The following is a 19330-nucleotide window of genomic DNA, read 5'->3' as shown; positions in this document are numbered from 1 at the left end:
GAGAGAAGGAACTACTGAAAGTTGTTTCATCCAGTCTCTACATACATGCCATGACACTCATGCCCATGTGTACACACAGGTTGGGGGTGCAGAAGAAATTGTTCAGCAGTTAAGAGTGCTTGTTGCTTTTGCTGAGGACCCAGGTTCTATTTATCCCTAGCATCCATATCAGGAGACTCAACCACCTATAACTCCAGCTAGTTCCGGGACAAGCTCCAAAACCACAGAGAAACCCTGTCTCGAAAAACCAAAAAAAAAAAAAAAAAAAAAAAAAAAAAAAAAAAAAAAAAAAAGAATTAAAGAAACTTGATAACAAAAATCAAATAATATGGGGTATAGGAGCCGGGCGCTGGTGGCGCACGCCTTTAATCCCAGCACTCGGGAGGCAGAGGCAGGTGGATCTCTGTGAGTTCGAGACCAGCCTGGTCTATAAGAGCTAGTTCCAGGACAGGCTCCAAAACCACAGAGAAACCCTGTCTCGAAAAACAAAACAAAACAAAACAAAAAAAAATGGGGTATAGGTCTAAACAGAGAATTCTCAATAGAGGAAACTCAAATGGCTGAGAAACACTTAAATGATAAATGCTAAAATATATGAAGGTGATCCTAATAAAGTCTCCAAATAATGAGGGAGACGCAGTCCCAACTGGCCATCTCTTGTCACCAAATGACACTTCTAGTACCACAACTGGGTTACATCCAATTGTGTTGTTGGTCAAGGGGTTCCATGGAGACCCCCAAACAACCCAGATTGTTGCCAAGATAATAGATTGCTTTCCTCAAAGTAATAGTAAAGTCCCATTGCTCGAGACAAGACCACAGAACTTATTGAACGTGGATAGGACAAGCTGGTGCCTACATAGAACCTTCACCCCTATGTTCTAGTGTATTTGGTACAGGAAGGTACTCTACAGGCTTTTAAAAGGAGAAGCAGGCCTTTAATGGCATGGTGGCGCACGCCTTTAATCCCAGCACTCAGGAGGCAGAGGCAGATGGATCTCTGTGAGTTGGAGGTTAACTTTGTCTACAAGAGCTAGTTCCAGGTAAGGCTCCAAAGCCACAGAGAAACCCTGTCTCGAAAAACCAAACTCTTTGATCTACAATGCTTTCCTGAAAAATATGCTAGGGCAATGGTGGCTCAAAGCTTGTGGGAGTAATCAACCAATGTCTGATTTGACTTAAGGCTTACTCCATGAACTGGAATATAGTAGTTAATCTAGCAGAGTCACTACTAGCTATTGTATCTAGGGTAAACATTAAAATGAAATAGTTGCTTTCTTGAAGTACCTTGAAAAAATTGTTATAGAAAACAGTGATTTTTTTTTTTGTTTTCTATACAGTTGTTTTTATGAAGGACCTTTACAGCTTTTGCATGACTTTAGTCACTGTATGGTCCTGTCAAACCTGGAATGTCATGCATTATTGAGTATTTCAAACAGTGCACAGTAAAGACTAAAGTTGCAGGGGTGTGATGTTTTTGCTTCACAAAACATATAGATTAGAACTTGTTTTGCCCAAAAAACTTTTGTGTAACAATAAATATGCTTCTGCATGGCTCTTTGGGGTTCAGCCTGTCAGAGACTATTTCTTCCTGCTGCCTCAGAGCTGGATTATATCTTGGAGGGACCTCTTTCTTTGATCATCCCTCATAACTCAAAATATCAACAATAGAACCCATACCCAACACTGCTCGGGTGAGCAAGAAACAGAGACTAGATATCCCAGAAACCTAGGGTAAAACTAGATACAAACTGGTATAAAAATAGAGATAAAATGACTCCTAATGGTATTCTGCTATGCTCATAGATCAGTGTCTTATTCAGTTACTCTCAAAGAAGCTTCTCTGGTAGCAGATAGGAACAGAGACCTACATACAGCCACATATTACCACAGAGAGGAGAAAAAGGAGAAGGAGAGGGATGAAGAGAGGGAGAGAGAGAGAGAGCACAGAGCACACAGCTCTAAATTGAATGTCTCAGGGAGCACCATGGAAATGGGGAGGTGGAAAGAGTGTAAGAACCAGAGGGGATGGAGGACACCAAGAAAACAAGAACCTCTAAAATAACTGATCAAAGCTCATATGAACTCAAAGACTGAAGCAGTAAGCACAGGGTCTGAACCAGGTCCTCTGTGTATGTATATTATAGCTTTCATAATATAGTATTTTATAGTATTTAAATATTAAAATACATAATAGAGTATTTTATATTTTAGTATTTTATGAAACTCATGAGTGTGTGAATGAGTGGGTTTCTGATTTTTATGCCTTCTCTTGGGGCTCTTTTCCTTCTGTTAGTTTGCCTTGTCCAACTTTGATGTGATGGCTTTTATCTTGTTATATTTTATTTTGTTATGTTTTGTTGTTATCTTTCAGAAGCCTGTTCTTTTCTAAAGAGAGATAGAAAGGGGGTAGAAGGAGAGGGGAAAGTGTAATCAGGATATTCGTTTGAAAAAATAATCTATTTTTATCTTCTTTTTTTATTTTTGTGACAGGGTTTCTTTGTTTAGCTTTGGAGCTTGTCCTGGAACTCGCTCTTGTAGACCAGGCTGGCCTTGAACTCACAGACATCTGCCTGCTTCTGTCTCCCAAGTGCTGGGATTAAAGGTATGCACCACCACTGCCTGGCAAGAATGTATTTTAAATGAAAGGGGGAAAATTAAAAAGAAATTTTAAAAATGAAGATGCTATGATGAAATCAATTACTTTGTAGGGTAACCTAAAAGATTATTTAATTTTTATTTTTTGTTTTTGTTTGTTTTTGAGATGGAGTCTCTCAATATATTCTTAGCCATCCTGGAACTATGTAGACCAAACTGGCCTCAAACTCACAGAGAACCACCTATCTCTGCCTCCTGAGTGCTGTGAGTAAAGGCATGCACCACCATGCCTGGCTTGTAACATTAGTTTTTAAATGGGAAAAAAGCTGAGGATATGTTTCATTGGTTAAATTCTTTCCTAGAGTGTACAAGGCTCTGGGATCAATCTGTATTACCACCAAAAATACAAAAATAAGCAGACAAACCAAAACTGGACATAATAGCACTTCTGTGATTCAAGTACTTGAGAGGCTGAAGCAGGAGGATTGCCATGAGTTTGAGGCTAGATTGGGCTATATAGAGAGTACTTGGTAGTCTTCCTGTCTCATGAAACAAGGAAGTAGAAGACAAAAAAGAAAAGAAAAGAAAAAGCAGAGCAGGAATTTAACACACATGCAGGTACACATAATTACTGTGGTAAAATTTTCAGGAAGGCTAAACCAGAAACTACTTAAACTGCTTTTCTATAGGGAATTGAGATAGCTGCTCTCCAGGCTTGTGCAGCAAAGGCTTTTACCTGCTGAGTCACCTTACTGTCTCTTTTACATTTTTTACAAGACAGGATTTCTCTGTGTACCTTTGGAGCCTGTCCTGGAACTCGCTCTATAGACCAGGCTGGCCTCGAGCTCAGAGATCCACCTGCCTCTACCTCCTGAGTACTGGAATTAAAGGTGTGCACCACCACCACCTGGCCCCCTTTTCCATGTTTTAAATTTTTTTTTGGTAAAGAATCAATTGTTGGTCAATTGGTCTCTGTGTCCTGAACTGAAATGACCTTAGAGTTACTTGAGTAGCTGGGACTACAGGTATGCACCACCACATCCAGCTAATTCAGTGCCCTTTATATATAATTCTACTACCATACTCTCTTGTGCACAAAGATAACTGGCTTCCTTCTTAGCATATTTAATGTGGATAATGGTCTGGATGAGGTAAGTGTGAAGCTATTTTGGGTATATGTTAAGATAGAATTTATCTGGTAGGACAAATGAGTAAATATATCGATGCTGTCAGAAGCTAGAATTTTCACTGTGGAATGAGGAAGGTGTGAAAGAACTGTGACACAAAACTATGGCTGAAGGTTTCAGCATGAACTTGTGATTTCTTCTTCTTCTTCTTCTTCTTCTTCTTCTTCTTCTTCTTCTTCTTCTTCTTCTTCTTCTTCTTCTTCTTCTTCTTCTTCTTCTCCTTCTCCTTCTCCTTCTCCTTCTCCTTCTCCTTCTCCTTCTCCTTCTCCTTCTCCTTATTTCTGTAGCTTTGGAGCCTGTCCCAGAACTAGCCTTTGTAAACCAGGCTGGCCTCGAACTCACAAAGATCTGCCTGCTTCTGCCTCCCAAGTGCTGGGATTAAAGGCATGGGCCACCACTGCCCAACTTGAACTTGTGATTTCTTAATATATATGGGTATATATATTTCTAAGGCTTGTCTATTATAGGAGTCTAGAAATAGTGACCACATCTTTCACACAGATCTTAGTTCTCTAAATACCATTCAATAAACAGAGAAACAAATAAATACCATTCTCTAGTAAAAGGCTGAGCCTTAGTCAAGGGCAAGAAAGTTTATAAGGTGGGCCTAGAGTATACTGAGTTGCTAGAACAAAGTTATTGTAACAGGAAGGAGGCATGAGGGAATGTCCCAAACTTTCATGGCTCTTTTCTGAAAGGTTCAGTTGGATGAAGGATGCTCAAACTGTTCTAAGATGTGGTTGTTTGAGCCAGGCGGTGGTGGCGCACGCCTTTAATCCCAGCACTTGGGAGGCAGAGGCAGGTGGATCTCTGTGAGTTCGAGACCAGCCTGGTCTACAGAGCTAGTTCCAGGACAGGCTCCAAAAAAAAAAAAAAAAAAAAAGCCACAGAGAAACCCTGTCTCGAAAAACCAAAAAAAAAAAAAAAAAAAAAAAAAAAGATGTGGTTGTTTGGCTTTGCCATGTTCATATAGACATGAAAGAAATCACAAGTTCACACCAAAAACTGTCCCATTAATTAATCTATCCCCTGTGAATATCCAACTCAATGAGGCTCACCATAAAAGCTGAGCTCCTGAGTCTGCCACTCCTGCTGGCCCACCAAATATCTCATCCCAGCTTTCTGAACATTTCTGTCTTTGGGAGACCAACTGAGCCGGGACCTTCATTTCTGCTGCTATCTCTGGTGTGATAGTGATCACATCTCATACCCAGGACCAGGGCCCCAATCTGAGAGTCAGGAAGGGTTCTCAGGAACTTGTATTGAGCAGGGAGCAGGGAGCGGATTATTGCCACTTGGGTGTAAGTGTGCGGCTCAGCAGGGCACAGTGCCTATGGCTAATGTTCCAATCCCTAATGAGGGCCCCAAAAGTTTAGAGTCTGCTGGTACATGGAGGGCCATACCAAATTTAGGGCAAAGGGAACGTCTGCATCCTGCAGTCACTCTATTTTCACCAAGTTCCCAGCCTCCTCTTATGGCCCCCTTCCTATTGCTTATCCAAGCAGCATTTGTCATCTCTTGTCTTCCTTTCTCTTATCTGACATCCTTGCCCTGACAGAGCTCCCCAAGGCTTAATACTGAATGAAAAAAGAAATAAAAGGAAAAGGAAAGGAAATGAACATGACTGCTCCTAGGTGCAGTGGAGGAGAAAGTGTATTGCAGACATGTGGGAGAGCATAGCCAGAGGCAGGAACATCTGGGGGAGTCCAGAGTGGATGTGACCCTGACCCACGTGAGGATAGTGTGGAGTGGAAAGGGACCAAGAAGCCAGGAAGGTAAGGGCCAGACAAAAAGGTCAGGCAACTAAAATGGTTGGATTATTTATAGAAGAGCAGCCTAGCCTCCTGGGCTGTAGATGTTGAGCATAGGGGATGGGGAATGCCAGCCAGGAGGATCCTGGAATAGGTAGGGAGAACCTGGTGGCTGTGTCTGCTTTGATATGTTCAGTAGGCATCTCAGCCATTTGTTCTGGATTCGAGACCTAACAAACATTACCTATTTATCTCCATTCCTTTGTACACACATCTTGTGGAATGAGAGGTTCCTGAGGACTCCTTGGCCTGTCATACAGTGGCAATAACTTACATATTAAGAACTCCAGAGAGAGGCTCCATCTTGTCCCTGTAGTGGCAGCACTGATGGTCTCTCTCTTCTGGAGGCCTGCCCTTGACTTGCACTTGTGACCACCTCCTGTCAATCTATACCTTTACCTCGGGCTCCCTTCTAAACTCCTCTGGTTAGTGAAGCTGGCTCCTTGAATTTGAGATCTCTCCTTTCTTCCTTAGCTCCTTTCTCAGGTCAGCCACCTCAATCATCCTTCCAGTATCTAAGATTCTCTGTGTTAAGAAAATTCCTGGCCGGGCGGTGGTGGCGCACGCCTTTAATCCTAGCACTTGGGAGGCAGAGGCAGGCGGATCTCTGTGAGTTCGAGACCAGTCTGGTCTACAAGAGCTAGTTCCAGGACAGGCTCCAAAACCACAGAGAAACCCTGTCTCGAAAAACCAAAAAAAAAAAAAAAAAAAAAAGAAAATTCCTGGCTACAGCAGTATGTTTACATGAGCCCAAAGAATAAAGCTAGACCTGGGTTCAAGTTATTGCTCATCTACTTCCTACATTTGGCAGTCAGAAGAGAATGAAACGGGAAGTGCTCGGCATAGAAATACAATAGTTGACTATCGAAAGGAATCTTCCTACTTTTCTGGATCAGCTTTTTCATTATAGGGCCCCCTTTGAGGGCTCTTCAATGTCTATGTCCAATCTTATCTCCTGTCCCTGACTTCCCACATATAGCCATCCCAGCCTCCCAAGGCAATCAGTTGTCAATTGGACCCCTTCCTACACTTGTGAATTTTCTGTTTCAGGCATAGCCTGATTCCCGAGGAACCCTCTGTTTTCTTGCTTTATAGGTAGCTACACAGCAAAACCTGCCAGTTGTACTCATCTAAACACCACTGTCTCATCTCTGGCTAAGGTGACCATTTTAAAGACTTCTGGTGCTCTGAATTGAGGAACACTGGCTCAAGAGACTCATGAACACGTCTATGGTTTGTTTCTACCTTTAGAAACTTGAAGAGTCTTTGGATGCAAGTCTCAGAAAACACTCCTTGTCTTGAGTCCTCATCCCTTCCTCCTCTACTATCTCCAAGGAAGTCAAGCTCTTTCTGGTTTAGTTATTTCCTGTAGTGGACAGTTGCCATCTGCATCCACCAGAATGAGGGACAGCTGGTACAGCTCACATGTGCCCAGGAAAGTAGACCAAGACCGGCTGAGTAGCTGTTAACAGATAATCAACAGCTCCTTTTCCCATATGCCTAGCCCAAGTAATTACACAGGATTCAGTTCTGACCAATAAGAGACAGCATTTATTTGCTGGGGCATCTGAGACAAAAGCTATGCTACAGAGAGAAAGTGCTCCTCACTGGCAGAGAATGAAGGGTTTTGATGAAGCTGCAGGCTGCCACCCTTTGATCCTTGGAAGTAGTGGTAAGGATGAAGTAGATCCTGGAGCATTCAGAGGGAGGCAGGAAAAAAGCTGGTGAAATTGTTCATCCACTGCCAGCACTCCTGGGCTTTTTCAGTTTTATAAGCCAGCATGTTTCCTGTGTTGTTAAACCAATTATTGGAAACCAAAAGCAGCCTAGTTTATTAATAGAGTTCATTTTGGTGAAAAGTCTCACATGCACCTTTAGTGTTATTTAATTTTCCAAACACGTTCCCTGACTCAAAGTGAACAAGGATATTGGTAAGCTTATTATCTGAGCTGCCAGTCCATATATGTGCTCACAAGCAGGTCCCTGATGTGATATCCCAAGTCTTAGGGAGGACCAGGGTCTATCAGTTGCTCATCCCCTCAGGCCTCACTTTAGTTTATCATTCCATTATGGGGACTCAAGATTTGTCGCAGGAGGCCCTTGGGCAAGAAAGGCAAGTGTAGCCCCGACAACATTCAGAGTGGCTTCCTTGGCAAGAGAGGAGGGGCAGGAGTCATGTCCTGAAAGTGGCTATCTTCTAGCCTCAACTGCTCCCAGGGGGTCCCCCTCAAAGGAGCTAGTACTTACATGACCTTTAGCACCCAAGCATAGGTACACTGAAAAGAAGAATCACTGTCTTCAGCTTACATCTCTATTTCCTCCTCAGCACCCTGAGTTTCTTCTTAAGCAATGAAGGTGTGCAAAGTAAAAGCCCCTGTACACAGGTGGCAGAGGAAGCATCTGTCTCATGTTGTGAGGAGACCAACGCAGAGTCCTAGTTGTGACAATGCCTTGCTGAGTCACCTGCTGTCCCTCATGGATGAGACCCACTTCCAGGAGGAGCCAAGCAGATAGGGTGGCCCCAAGAAGAGCTATGTCACGAAAGGTCAAGGATACTCCATCTGTGGCCCATGCTTGGCTTCAGTTTGCTTACTGAACACAAGGTGGAACTGCAGGTGATGAGAGCAGACTCCCACCTTGAGCTGGCAAAGGGGGAAGGAAACTTATTCAGGTCACATGAGTGGCCATCATTGAACAGATTCAATGGTTGGGGACCAAAGTGGCACGGAAACTTGACTCAAGTCATACATCGGAGCTGGGGTATCTTTCTGATCCTCCAGCCCCTAATTGTGTCATACATCAAAAGCACACTGGCTGCTGCAGCAGAGGGGCCCTGGATGGCTACCACTTGGCTTCCTATGGAGATTTGCCAAGGGCTATGCCAGATACACTAGAGGGCAAGTGACAGGGACTAGCGGCTTCCTGAGGGAGTTGAGGGTGTATGCTGATGGGCTAAATGGGAATGGTAAGGCCCATCCCTCAAAACAGCACACTCTTTCTCCTACAGAGGCACTTCTAAGACTGGCTAGACTTGGACTCTGGCTGTCCCAAGCCATTGCTAGGTGTCTCTACAGTGCAGCCTCAACTGTCCTGTGGGAGGCAGAAGAGAATTCAGGCCTAGTACTCTGAGTAGTGCCTAGCACCTAGCAAGAGCTGGGTACATACCAGCTATTATTATCACTATGAGCCAAACTGCGACATGAGAACACATTTAATGCAACATGCAGCTGTGGCCTGACCTGGAATTTCTCCCCCCAATCCCAGAATGCTATTTGGAGAACCCTCTTTCCATAGCCTCAGTTACTTCAGGGTGTAGAAAGCGGCTGGCCAAACGTTCGATGTCATCCAGTGTTAGTCGGCTCAGGGACCTGTCATAATCCTGAGGAGAGAAGAGCAGGTGGGTTCAGGGAGTGCCAGTTGCAAGGAGTATGCTAGAACAGGAGGGGCTGGGGCTAGAAGCATTAAGATTGGAGGTCCAGCATTACTCTCCTCACCCTCTGTAGTTGTTCCAGGACCCTGCTGGCATCTGCTACACTGAAGTGACGGGCCAGGACTTTGGAGATCAGCTGCCAGAGGGGTAGGGGTGGGGAGTCGACCAGTCTGTGGGCAGACCCTTCTTCTAGTAGCACCTTCTCCAAAGGTTTAACGACTAGGTTGAGCTTAGAATTGGGTCCGATGTTGTAATCTGACAGTCGTTTCTCATCTGCCAAAGAGAGATTGGTGGGGTTCCCTCCTCACTGCTGTGGGGGTGGCCAGAGAGCAATCTTGCCACAGCCAGCCAGAGTGAAGCACTGCAGCATCTGGCTATGGGGTGGTGGGGTGGTGGTGGCTCAATTACTTTTCTGAGGTCCAATGGCAGGCAGTGCCCTAATTCATTAAACTGGCTTGTACATCCCGTCCCCCTGTTTCCAACTTCCTGTGGGGGTCCCTGGATGGTTTCTTTCCCTAGTTACCTGCTAGGGCCTTGCCCTTGAACAGCAGACGTTGCTGGCGCACAGGGACGTTCAGCTTATCCGAGACCAGGTGCTTCAGTGTAGACACTAGCTCGTCCTCCGGCACCTGACCGGGCCGAGGTGGAGAGGAAAGGGTTTAGCCCGAATTCCCTGGGTGACGAAGCCCTTGTGCCCCCTCCTAGGGTCCGCTCTCCCGACCTCCCCCGCCCGCCATTGGCCCCCAGCGGCAAGAGTGTGTGAGTGCAGCAGCCTGCAGGGGTGACCTTACCTGTAGGCTGCACTCCCGGCCCTGGAGCGCCTTCACGGTCAGCTGCATGGTGTCCACAGCCGCGACCACTAGGGCCAATGCAAACCCCAACGGTTCCCTGCCGCGCGCGCCGCCGCCCCGGAACCGCCCGCCGGAAGCCGTGAAAGGGGCGCGCCCGCCGCTTGGCTCCCGCCCATGTTCTTCAGTCCCGCCTCCGGGCCTTGGCGCCTGCCGGAGCCTGGGGTAGAGTCTGCCTCCCTGCCCCCCACCTCGGCCTACAAGCCTTCAGTGGTTTTGGTGCGGGGAAGTGGGGGTATCCCGCCCCCTGGGACCGAAGCGAGGAACCTGCGGGGTCAGGCTTGCTTCACTTGGAAGCTGTAAGTAGAAGGACCAGGATGTCAGCTTCAGGCAAGGCCTGCCCTGCGCTAATTCCTACGCTGCTGGTGGACCAAGTTAGTGCAGACTTGCGATGTCTCTCAGATAGAGAAATGATCCAGTCCTACCTGCCATAGCCCGAGGCTTTCTACTTCTTTCTTTCTAGTCTGGATGCAAAAATATCCTGACTGAGGCCCTGAAGTAGTGAACCCAGACCTTTTATCTCCTCACTCATAGAACAGAGGTCTGCCCCGTTGGGGAGAGCTGATAGAGAAAAGCTTTTGTAGGTCTGGGGATACAGCTCAAAGGTACAACACTTGTCTACCATGTGCAAAACAGGGAGCCAGGAGAGAGTAGGCTCTGCAGGATCACCAAGCCTGCTCACCATCCTGGCCCATACCAGCCCAGATACACTTCCTATCTCCATTCATAGGCTCCAAGGGACAAAGACTGTAATGGACCCAAACTTGCTTTTGTCTTTTATTGAAATATATTTCTAACTCAGCATTGGCCTCTTTGGCACTGAAAGCTGAAAAAAAAAAAGTAACAAAAAATAAGCCTGGATTTGTCTGAATGCATAGTGCATGAGAACTAAAGGCCTTTGGTACACAAGAACTATGGGGAGAGTGGATGGAGTATGGGGACTGGGGTTAGAAAACTTCAGCCAGGGTCCTCAGGGAACAGGAAACAAGCTGCTGTAGATGAACTGGCCAATAACCAAAGCCAGCATCTCGGAGGTACCACTCAGTGCCACAATAAAGGGGGCCTGAGAAGCATAGTCTGCTTGAAGGCGACGCAGAGACAGCTGCAGCATGGCTAAGGCTAGCAGGCTGTTTTGCACCCCTACCTCAATGCTGACTGTCCGCCTCTGGGCCACTGGCAGCTTCAGGCACATGGCCAGGCTGTAGCCCACCAAGAGGCCAACCAGGGGCACTGTGAAGCCCACCAGTACAATGGGTAACCTGACTCCCACTAAGATGAAGACCCCCATGTGGTAGGCCAGGAATAGGCCACCTAGGAGAAGTACAAAGCTGAAGGGCTTGATGACCTGTAGCAGCAGCTCTGAGAACTTGGGGAGCTTAGACTTGATCACCACACCTGCTGCTATGGGGATGGCGATGAACAGCAGAGTCCCCAGTATCTTGGAGATGGGCACGTGGAGTGTTTCATGGATGCTGAGAAGACGGCTGTAGAGAGCTGATGAGAGTGGCAGGAAACCCGTGGCAGCTACTGTTGAGATGAAAGTCATGGAGATGGCCAGGGTGACATCTCCTCCAAGGAGGAGACTGAAAAGATAGCTCCCCCCACCGCCAGGTGATGAGCAGGTAATGATGAGGCCCAGAGCCAAGGCCTTGGGTAGCATGAAGACTTTGGCCATCAGGAAAGCATAGAAGGGCATGACCAGAAACTGGCCCAAGAGACCCAACAGCATGGGTTGGGGGCTCTGTAGAAGCTCCTTCAAAACTTCAAGTTCCACTTTGCACCCAAATGAACACTTGTTGACAAAGATAAGAGGCAGGAGCAGGTACAGAATTGGGTTCTCTGAGAAGTGGCCCAAGTTGGGGTTGAGGGTAGAAGGGATATCTTCAGCAGGTGACACCCTGATGCAGAAATCTTTTCGTTCTTCAATCAGCAAGGGTGGGGCCTCATGGAAGTCCATGAGCTGGAGGTGGAGTGGGGCCAGCCCAGCCAGATCTGAGTGGATGCTCACCACAAAACCACCCCCACTGCCCCAGGTTATGGCACTCACATTCTTGATGGTTAGTACCTCAGTGTCCAGGGATATAACCCTCAGTGTGGGGCTGACGCCTGTCCCATTGACCTGTCCCGAGTATTGGCTAGAGATCACAATGATACCCTCACTCTTTTCAGGGAACTCAAACTCTGTCACTGAGCCATCCCCAATGCTCAAATAGTGACCACTGGTCAGTGGCACAGTGTGGCCCAGAGCAGTGCTGAGGTTGGCACTAGCCATCACTTGGGCCCCCCATGGCAGGCTGATGAGCAGCAGGGCAGCTCTGAGCATACCTAGGAGACTTGTACAACCACCCTGTCCTCCCAGGCTAGGCAACTGTTGGGAGCTACCTCTGCTTCTCCTGACCACCATGGCACTTCTCAAAGGATCGTGGCTCCTTTTGTCTTAGAGGAACACCCTTGCTAGTGCTATTGGAATATCCTGAGAAGGGTCCATGGGAAGGTCCTGGTCCTGTGTGGTCTTCTTTGATATCACGGCTTCCTTTGAAAAGAGAAGGGGCAAAAAAAAAAAAATGGCTTATGAGAGGAGAAACTGCAAGCTCAGGAGCATGGGGCTCTCAGAGAACCTTTTACTTCTAGTTTGGGGATAGTACTGGTCCTTGCAACCATTTCCTCCAGTACAGCTGCCTCAAGCTTCTCATTCCTCAAGAGAGGTCACCTACATATAGGAAACCCCACTCAGTCTGCCAATTCTCTGGACTTGCCTACTACGGTGACCTTTTAGAGATGTTCTAGTACTGAGGGTTTTAGGAGAGCAATCTCTAATCCTGTGACCACTAGTCTACTCCACACTATCAAGATGCCGTAATAGCACTGTAGGAATGAACTAAACTGCTTCCTAGAGGGGCTAGGTATTGTGGCTCACTGCTGTCATCCTAGCACTTGGGAAGTGGAGGCAAGACAATCAGTTCAAGATCACCCTTCAGTTACATAGCCAGTTCCAGGGCAGCTTGGAGGACTTGATACTCCGTTTCCAAACAAAGCAAATCAAATAAAAAAATGGCTTCCTGGGGAAGACAAGGAGACTAGTCAGAACAAAATGTGCCAATGGGAGATGGGCATGGTGGTGCACACCTTTAATCCCAGCACTCAGGAGGCAGAGGCAGGCGGATCTCCGTAAACTTGAGGCCAGTCTGGACTACAACCGAGTCTCAGGAATATACAGAGAAACCCTGTCTCCAAAAATGAAGAAAAAAAAGGGTGCTGATGGGAACATTGCCTTGTACCAGATCCAGGTTCTAAAACAGAATAGGGGAATCTGAATGCCATTTGCCAACTACAAAGTGGTGACAAAGTGACATGGGCAGTATGTGACTTACTGAACCAGTGTCTGCAGGGGGTGATGTTTGCTACTGACATGGAGTTGGGTAAACCATTGTTGTGGCTACATGTCCTGTCCTACCTGCCCTCCTATACTAATGAGATGGGAGTCCTTGTGAGAAGCACATCCCTACTTCTCAAGGAAGTTACAGTAGTACTGGGTTAGATATTCACAAGGTAACCTCTTGTTAAAGCTCCCCAGATTCAGAATTTGAACTCTCATAGCTACTTCTATATCTGAAAACCTCTGCTCAGAGACTTCTGGCATACATTCCCCTTCCAGGGTCTCTATATGTAGTCCTCGTTGGCCTGCAACTCACTATGTACACTAGGCTGGCCTTAAACACACAGAGATCTGCCTGTCTCTGTCTCTAAGTGCTGGAATTAAAAGGCGTAGGTTACCACATTCAGCCCTACCAGAGACTTTTTGTTGTTGAGAAAGGGCCTCAGCTGGCTTGGAATTCACCATGTAGAGTGGGCTGGAAGTCAAAGATCTACCTGCCTCTGCCTCCCAAAATGATGTATGCTAGGAATATGTCTTATTACCATTGGTTAATAAACTACTTTGGCCTATGGCAGGGCAGAATATAGCCAGGCTGGGAGAATATAGAGAGTATAGTTTCTATGTGATTATTTGGGTCTGAGTGGCTGAGAAAAGAAAAGAGCAGTCTCTGATTACACCCAAATGTTGGGATAAAAGTATGAGCCACCTACTAGAAATTTAAACTTACAGTGGAACCTGAGTATTTTTAAGGGTGGAGTAACTTGGGGTGAAAGGAGGGGTCTGTCTCTTTCCATGTCTCAACTAGATAGTTATCATCCTAGTATTACCTGCTAGAACTGGGGCAACTAGATGGTAGTGGACACAGCAGGTTTTACATTATGGCTTGCCAGGTGCCTTTAAGTTCTCTGGATCCTGATCAGTCTCTGGCCCCAGACCTCCATCTATATGGCCTTTGCTGAGTATGGATCACTTACCCTGGGGGCCCTGGTTCAGCCCTGTGTCTTACCGATGAAGAGGGAGGCAAAAAACCAGAGTAGGGTAACAAGTCAAGTGGAGAGGAAAAGATGTACGCATCAGAGTGGTGTGAACCAGTTAAGGGAGAGGTTAAGGGCCATCCACCCATACCCCATCCTTCCAGTAGGAATGGTGGACCTGAGTCACTGCAAGAGGGATTCGGCCCCTATCCTAGACCTCTGCTGATGGAGGGGATGAATAAGTTACGGTAAATACACTCCAAAGCTGAGGAAGCAATCCTGTTGGGAAGCTTTTTCCACAGCAGCCAAGTGTTGGGGGTTAGGATATCTGGCAGTGATAACCAGGCCTCCTCCGCACCTGGGAGTCCGAGGGTTGTCAGGTGGTTGGAGAAGTTTGGAAGGGCTCACAACCCCGCAGTCTTGGGTCAGGAGAGCCTTCACGTCACTCCGGCGCCCGCAAGGCCTCACGCTGGGCCTGGCCCGAGCGGGTGATCACGGACTGCGGTCGGAGCCATAAGCCACCTCCCGTCATCCCCTTCCCGGTCGAAGTCTCTCACCTGCTTCCGCGGCCACAGAGCTCCGCACAAGCGGCTTCTGGGCCAGCAGATGCGGGCGAGCGCGGCCAGCCCGGACCTCGTCCCGCCCCCACAGGCTCCGCCCCACAGAGGCTCCACCCGCGTGCTAGGACTCCGCCCTCTTACAGAGGCCCTCACCTCCGGAAGGCGCAGGTCGGGTTCCCACAGGATGTGACGTGTCTGGGAGCGACGAACAGGCCCTACCACGTGAGACCTGACTTCCTGAGTCCGCGCTGTTCGGCGTGCCGTGAAATAGTTACATTGTGTAGTTACGTTCTGGGGGGGGAAAAAGTGGGTGGTGTGGTAAGGTGTAGAAAGGATGTCAGAAGATAGTAAACAAATATTGAATTAAAGGTGATGTGGGGGTTGAAGCGATGGCACGGTGGTTAGGAGCACTTACAACTTTTGTAGAGGACTCTTATTCGATTCTCCATCACCCACTTAGCTCACAACCACCTGTAACTACAGTTCCGGGGATTTGATACCCTCTTTTGACCTCTGCCAATTAATCATGCAGGTAAACAAAATTCATACACATAAAATAAAAATAAAATCTTTAAAAAAAGGTGATTTGTATGCAGGTGGTTCTGTTAACTGCCGTCCCAGCAAGAGCAGTACATGCTCTTAACCATTGAATCATCTCTCTCCAGCTGCCAGATAAATGTATATTTAATACTATTATTATCATTGTTTTTTTTTTCTTCTTATTTTCGAGACAGGGTTTCTCCGTAGCTTTTGGTTCCTTTCCTGGAACTAGCTCTTGTAGACAGGCTGGCCTCGAACTCACAGAGATCCGCCTGCCTCTGCCTCCCGAGTGCTGGGATTAAAGGCGTGCGCCACCACCGCCCGGCCTCATTATGGTTTCTGAGACGGTTTTTCTGTGTAATCCTGGCTGTCATGAAACACTGTAGGTCAGGTTGGCCTCAAACTCACAGAGAGATTCACCTGCCTCTGCCTCCCAAGTGCTTCTTTATTTTGTATGCTTCTGTTTTCCAAGCGTACAAAATAAACTTTATTTTATTATTATTATTTATTTTTTTTTAAAAGTGAGACTTGCCAGGTGTGGTGATGCATGCCTTTAATCCCATCACTTGGGAGGCAGAGGCAGGCGATCTCTGTGAGTTTGAAGCCAGCCTGATGTATAGTGTTCCATGACAGCCAGGATTAAACAGAAAAACCCTCTCTCAAAAACCATAATAATAATAATAATAGTATTAAATATACATTTATCTTGCAGCTAGAGAGAAATGGTTCAATGGTTAAGAGCATGTACTGTTCTTGAAGAGGACCTCAGTTTGGTTCCAGTACCCACACGTGGCATGTAACTCCAGCTGCAGGAAATCTGATACTCTCGTCTGGACTTTGAAACCACCTGCAATCATGTGCACATACCCCTACAAAGACACACACACATAATTTAAAAATAGTAAATCTGATACCATAAATACATTTAAATTCTATTCTAAGTTACATTTATTTAATGGATAGTTTTAGACTCAGAAATCTCTCTTCATAGATGTTTGATCTTGGTGCAAAGTTTTGGTCTCTAAGCTTGTACATAAAGCCTCATTCCATCAATAATATGATTTTTCCATTGTAGTGTATTCTGAAGTTCTTGTGAAGAAAATAACCCAGTTTGTGGGGATAGTATATGTCTTTAATACCAGCATTCAAGGGAGACAGAGGCAGGCAGATCTCTGTGAGTTCGAGGCTAGCCTGGTCTACTGAGTGAGTTTTAGCACAGCCAAGGCCACACAAAGAAACTCTGTCTCAGGGGGAATAAAAGGAAAACTGAACCCAACTCACAACTCTATGCAAGCCAGCCTCTCTGTCAAAGGTACTTTAGTGTATGGACAAGTTGAGCAAACCTTTCTTAGCTCACTTGATGCTACCATCTGAGGAATTTTTTTCTGATAAAAAAAGCAATAAGCTAACTGCCACTTGTATGCAGTTCCATAGAATCACTGCTGGGGCAGCCATGTTTAGACTTTAAAAAAAATAGACTTGATTTACTTCATTTTTCTTGTATAAAAACCATTATGCACAGAGAAACCCTGTCTCTAAACAACAAAACAACAACAAACATCAACAACAAAAACCCTTATGTGGTGGTCATAGCTGGAGCATAGGTCCTCTGTACAGAGACTCTTGTGCAGGTCACAAGGTGGTCAGTGAATTCCTGATAAGGAGACTTGGTGAACACAGTCTCTTTCTAGAGGGCAGGGTCAGGTAGCTGTAGGTCTTAGAGATGGCATCAAAGGTGGCCTTGGCAAAGTTGTCCAGGGTGGCAGTGCAGCCCCTGGCTGATGTGTAGCAGTCATCAATACTGGCCATCAGCAGCAGCTTCTTGGGCACAGAAGCAGAGACTATACCAGTGCCTCTGGAAGCAGGGATGAGATGCACCAACACAGAGCCAAGCAGCCTGTCAACCAAACCTTGCATGTAAGAGTGTGGGGCTTGCCAATCTTATTCCCCCAGTAGCCTCTCTGCACGAGGACAATGGAAAGCTTGGCCAAGATAATGGCCCCTCGGATGGCAGTGGCTACCTCCTTGGAGATCTTACCACCAAGACCAACATAACCATTGTAGTCCATAATAGTGACACAAGCCTTGAAACTGATCCACTGGCTAGCCAGAGTCTTTCTGCACTGGGATGACCTTTAGATCCTCATCCTTTAGGGATGCACCCAAGAAAAAGTCAATAATCTCGGATTACTTAATGGGGCAGGGAGAACAGGTAGATTTATCTCTTCCAGGGTCTTGATCTTCATATCCTTGACCAGAAGGCCCAGCTTACTGATGGGGAAACACTCTTCATCTTTGGCTTTACCTTCACAAGTGCTGACCACGGCCATGGCCTCAACCATGACCGTGGGTGCCTAAAACCACTGCCAAATACTCTATGGAAGCCAATGTAGCTTCCTAATCCTGGACCCCTACGTCCCTGGGTACTCTTGCTGCACCAGCGTCATCTGTCATTTGGTATTTTCCCTAAAAAGAAGCAGCTAGACTAATTTATTTGTTTGTTTGTTTGTTTATGAGACAGAATCTCAGAGCTGACCTCAAATTCCTAAGGTAGCTGAGATGACCTTGAACTTTGAATATTTCTCCTTGCATCATCACAACACAAAAACCAATTTATATGGTGCTGAGAATCAAATTCAGTGCCTTGTTCACGCCAACTGACCTACATCCACAGCTATGAAAATGATGGTAAAACAATTTTGAAGTGTATCTTTTTTTAAAAATATTTATTTATTATGTATACAATATTCTGTCTATATATATGCCCGAAGACCAGAAGAGGCCACCAGACCTCATTACAGATGGTTGTGAGCCACCATGTGGTTGCTGGGAATTGAACTCAGGACCTTTGGAAGAGCAGGCAATGCTCTTAACCGCTGAGCCATCTCTCCAGCCCCTTTGAAGTGTATCTTTAAAAATATTTTTTATGTATGTTTGTGTGTGCGCTTGCATAAGTTTATGTGTACCATGTGTGCGCAGGACATGCTTGGAGGTTAGAGGGAGTTGGATCTCCTAGAATTTGAGTTATTTGTTTTCAGCTGCCACAGGGATGCTGGGAACTGAAACCAGGTCCTCTGGAAGAGCAGTAAGCACTGTTACTATTTCTACAATCCCATATTGTGTGTTTTATAAAATTTAAATTAGCATATATATATATATATTACATACAAGTATATATATATGTTAGGGGGTAAACATGCTCTATCTAAGGCAACGGTTCTCAACCTGTAGGTTGCAAACCCTTTGGGGGTCAAATGACCCTTTCACAGGGGTCACCTAAGATCATCTGCATATCAGATATTTATTTATATAACAGCAACAAAAATACAGTTATGAAGTAGCAATGAAATAACTATGGTTGAGAGTCGCCATGACATGAGGAATTGTATTAAGAGGTTGCATGCCTTGAATTCCAGCACTTGGGAGACAGAGACAGGTGGATCTCTTTGAGTTCTAAGTCAGCCTGCTCTACAGAGATCCAGGACAGTCAGGGCTACACAGAGAAACACTGTCTCAGAAAAAAAAAAAAAAAAAAAAAAAAAAAGAGGTTGCAGCATTAGGAAGGTTGAGAACCTCTGCTCTAAGGGTTTGATATGTGAATGATTACAAACAGTTGCAGCTGGGAATGGGCACTCACTTGTAATTCTAGCATGGAGGGAGGGGCCGAGGAATGGAGGATCAGCTTGAGGTCAGCTTAAAAAATAGTGAGCTGGGCCATTATGGTTGTAGAGTGAGACCTTGTCTCAAAAAACTGGAGGCTAGTGAGATGGTTCAGTGGGTAGGAGCACTTTCTATATAGTCAGGACATAAATTTGAATCCTAGTACTCTTGTAAAAATCCAAATTGCTGCATGTGCTTTTAACCCCAGTGTTGCTGTGGGTGGAGACAGATGGGTTCCAGGAGCTTGCTGGCCAGCCAGCCTAGCTAAAACAGTAAACTTTAGATTCAGTGAGAGACCTGAATCTGAATATGAAAATGTCTTAAAGGAATAATGCAGAGAATGATA

General features: G+C 46.0%; 2 protein-coding genes and 1 pseudogene across 3 annotated transcripts; all 3 read right to left on the bottom strand.

The window, feature by feature from the left end:
• Positions 1 to 7133: 7133 nt before the first annotated feature.
• On the bottom strand, positions 7134 to 9964 carry Ubl4a (ubiquitin like 4A). The gene is made up of 4 exons (XM_057759695.1): positions 9818 to 9964; positions 9550 to 9655; positions 9091 to 9299; positions 7134 to 8975 (listed from the first exon to the last, which is right to left on the bottom strand). Exons 1-4 carry the CDS (start codon positions 9863 to 9865, stop codon positions 8865 to 8867), a joined length of 474 nt encoding a protein of 157 aa, XP_057615678.1. The 5' UTR covers positions 9866 to 9964; the 3' UTR covers positions 7134 to 8864.
• Positions 9965 to 10184: 220 nt separating this feature from the next.
• Positions 10185 to 15012, bottom strand: Slc10a3 (solute carrier family 10 member 3). Of its 2 annotated transcripts, none has more exons than XM_057759553.1 (2): positions 14938 to 15012; positions 10185 to 12407 (listed from the first exon to the last, which is right to left on the bottom strand). In XM_057759553.1, exon 2 carries the CDS (start codon positions 12276 to 12278, stop codon positions 10845 to 10847), a length of 1434 nt encoding a protein of 477 aa, XP_057615536.1. In that variant the 5' UTR covers positions 12279 to 12407; positions 14938 to 15012; the 3' UTR covers positions 10185 to 10844. The 2 variants fall into 2 exon arrangements, with proteins under 2 accessions (XP_057615536.1, XP_057615535.1); XM_057759552.1 differs by lacking the exon at positions 14938 to 15012 and adding an exon at positions 14782 to 14899.
• Positions 14689 to 17666, bottom strand: LOC130867452 (40S ribosomal protein S2-like; annotated as a pseudogene).
• Positions 17667 to 19330: the final 1664 nt, after the last annotated feature.

The sequence above is a fragment of the Chionomys nivalis genome, chromosome X (assembly GCF_950005125.1).
Source record: "Chionomys nivalis chromosome X, mChiNiv1.1, whole genome shotgun sequence".
Lineage (NCBI taxonomy): Eukaryota > Metazoa > Chordata > Mammalia > Rodentia > Cricetidae > Chionomys > Chionomys nivalis.
The sequence above is the reverse complement of the archived record's forward strand: the minus strand, read 5'-3'. Positions and strand labels throughout refer to the sequence as shown.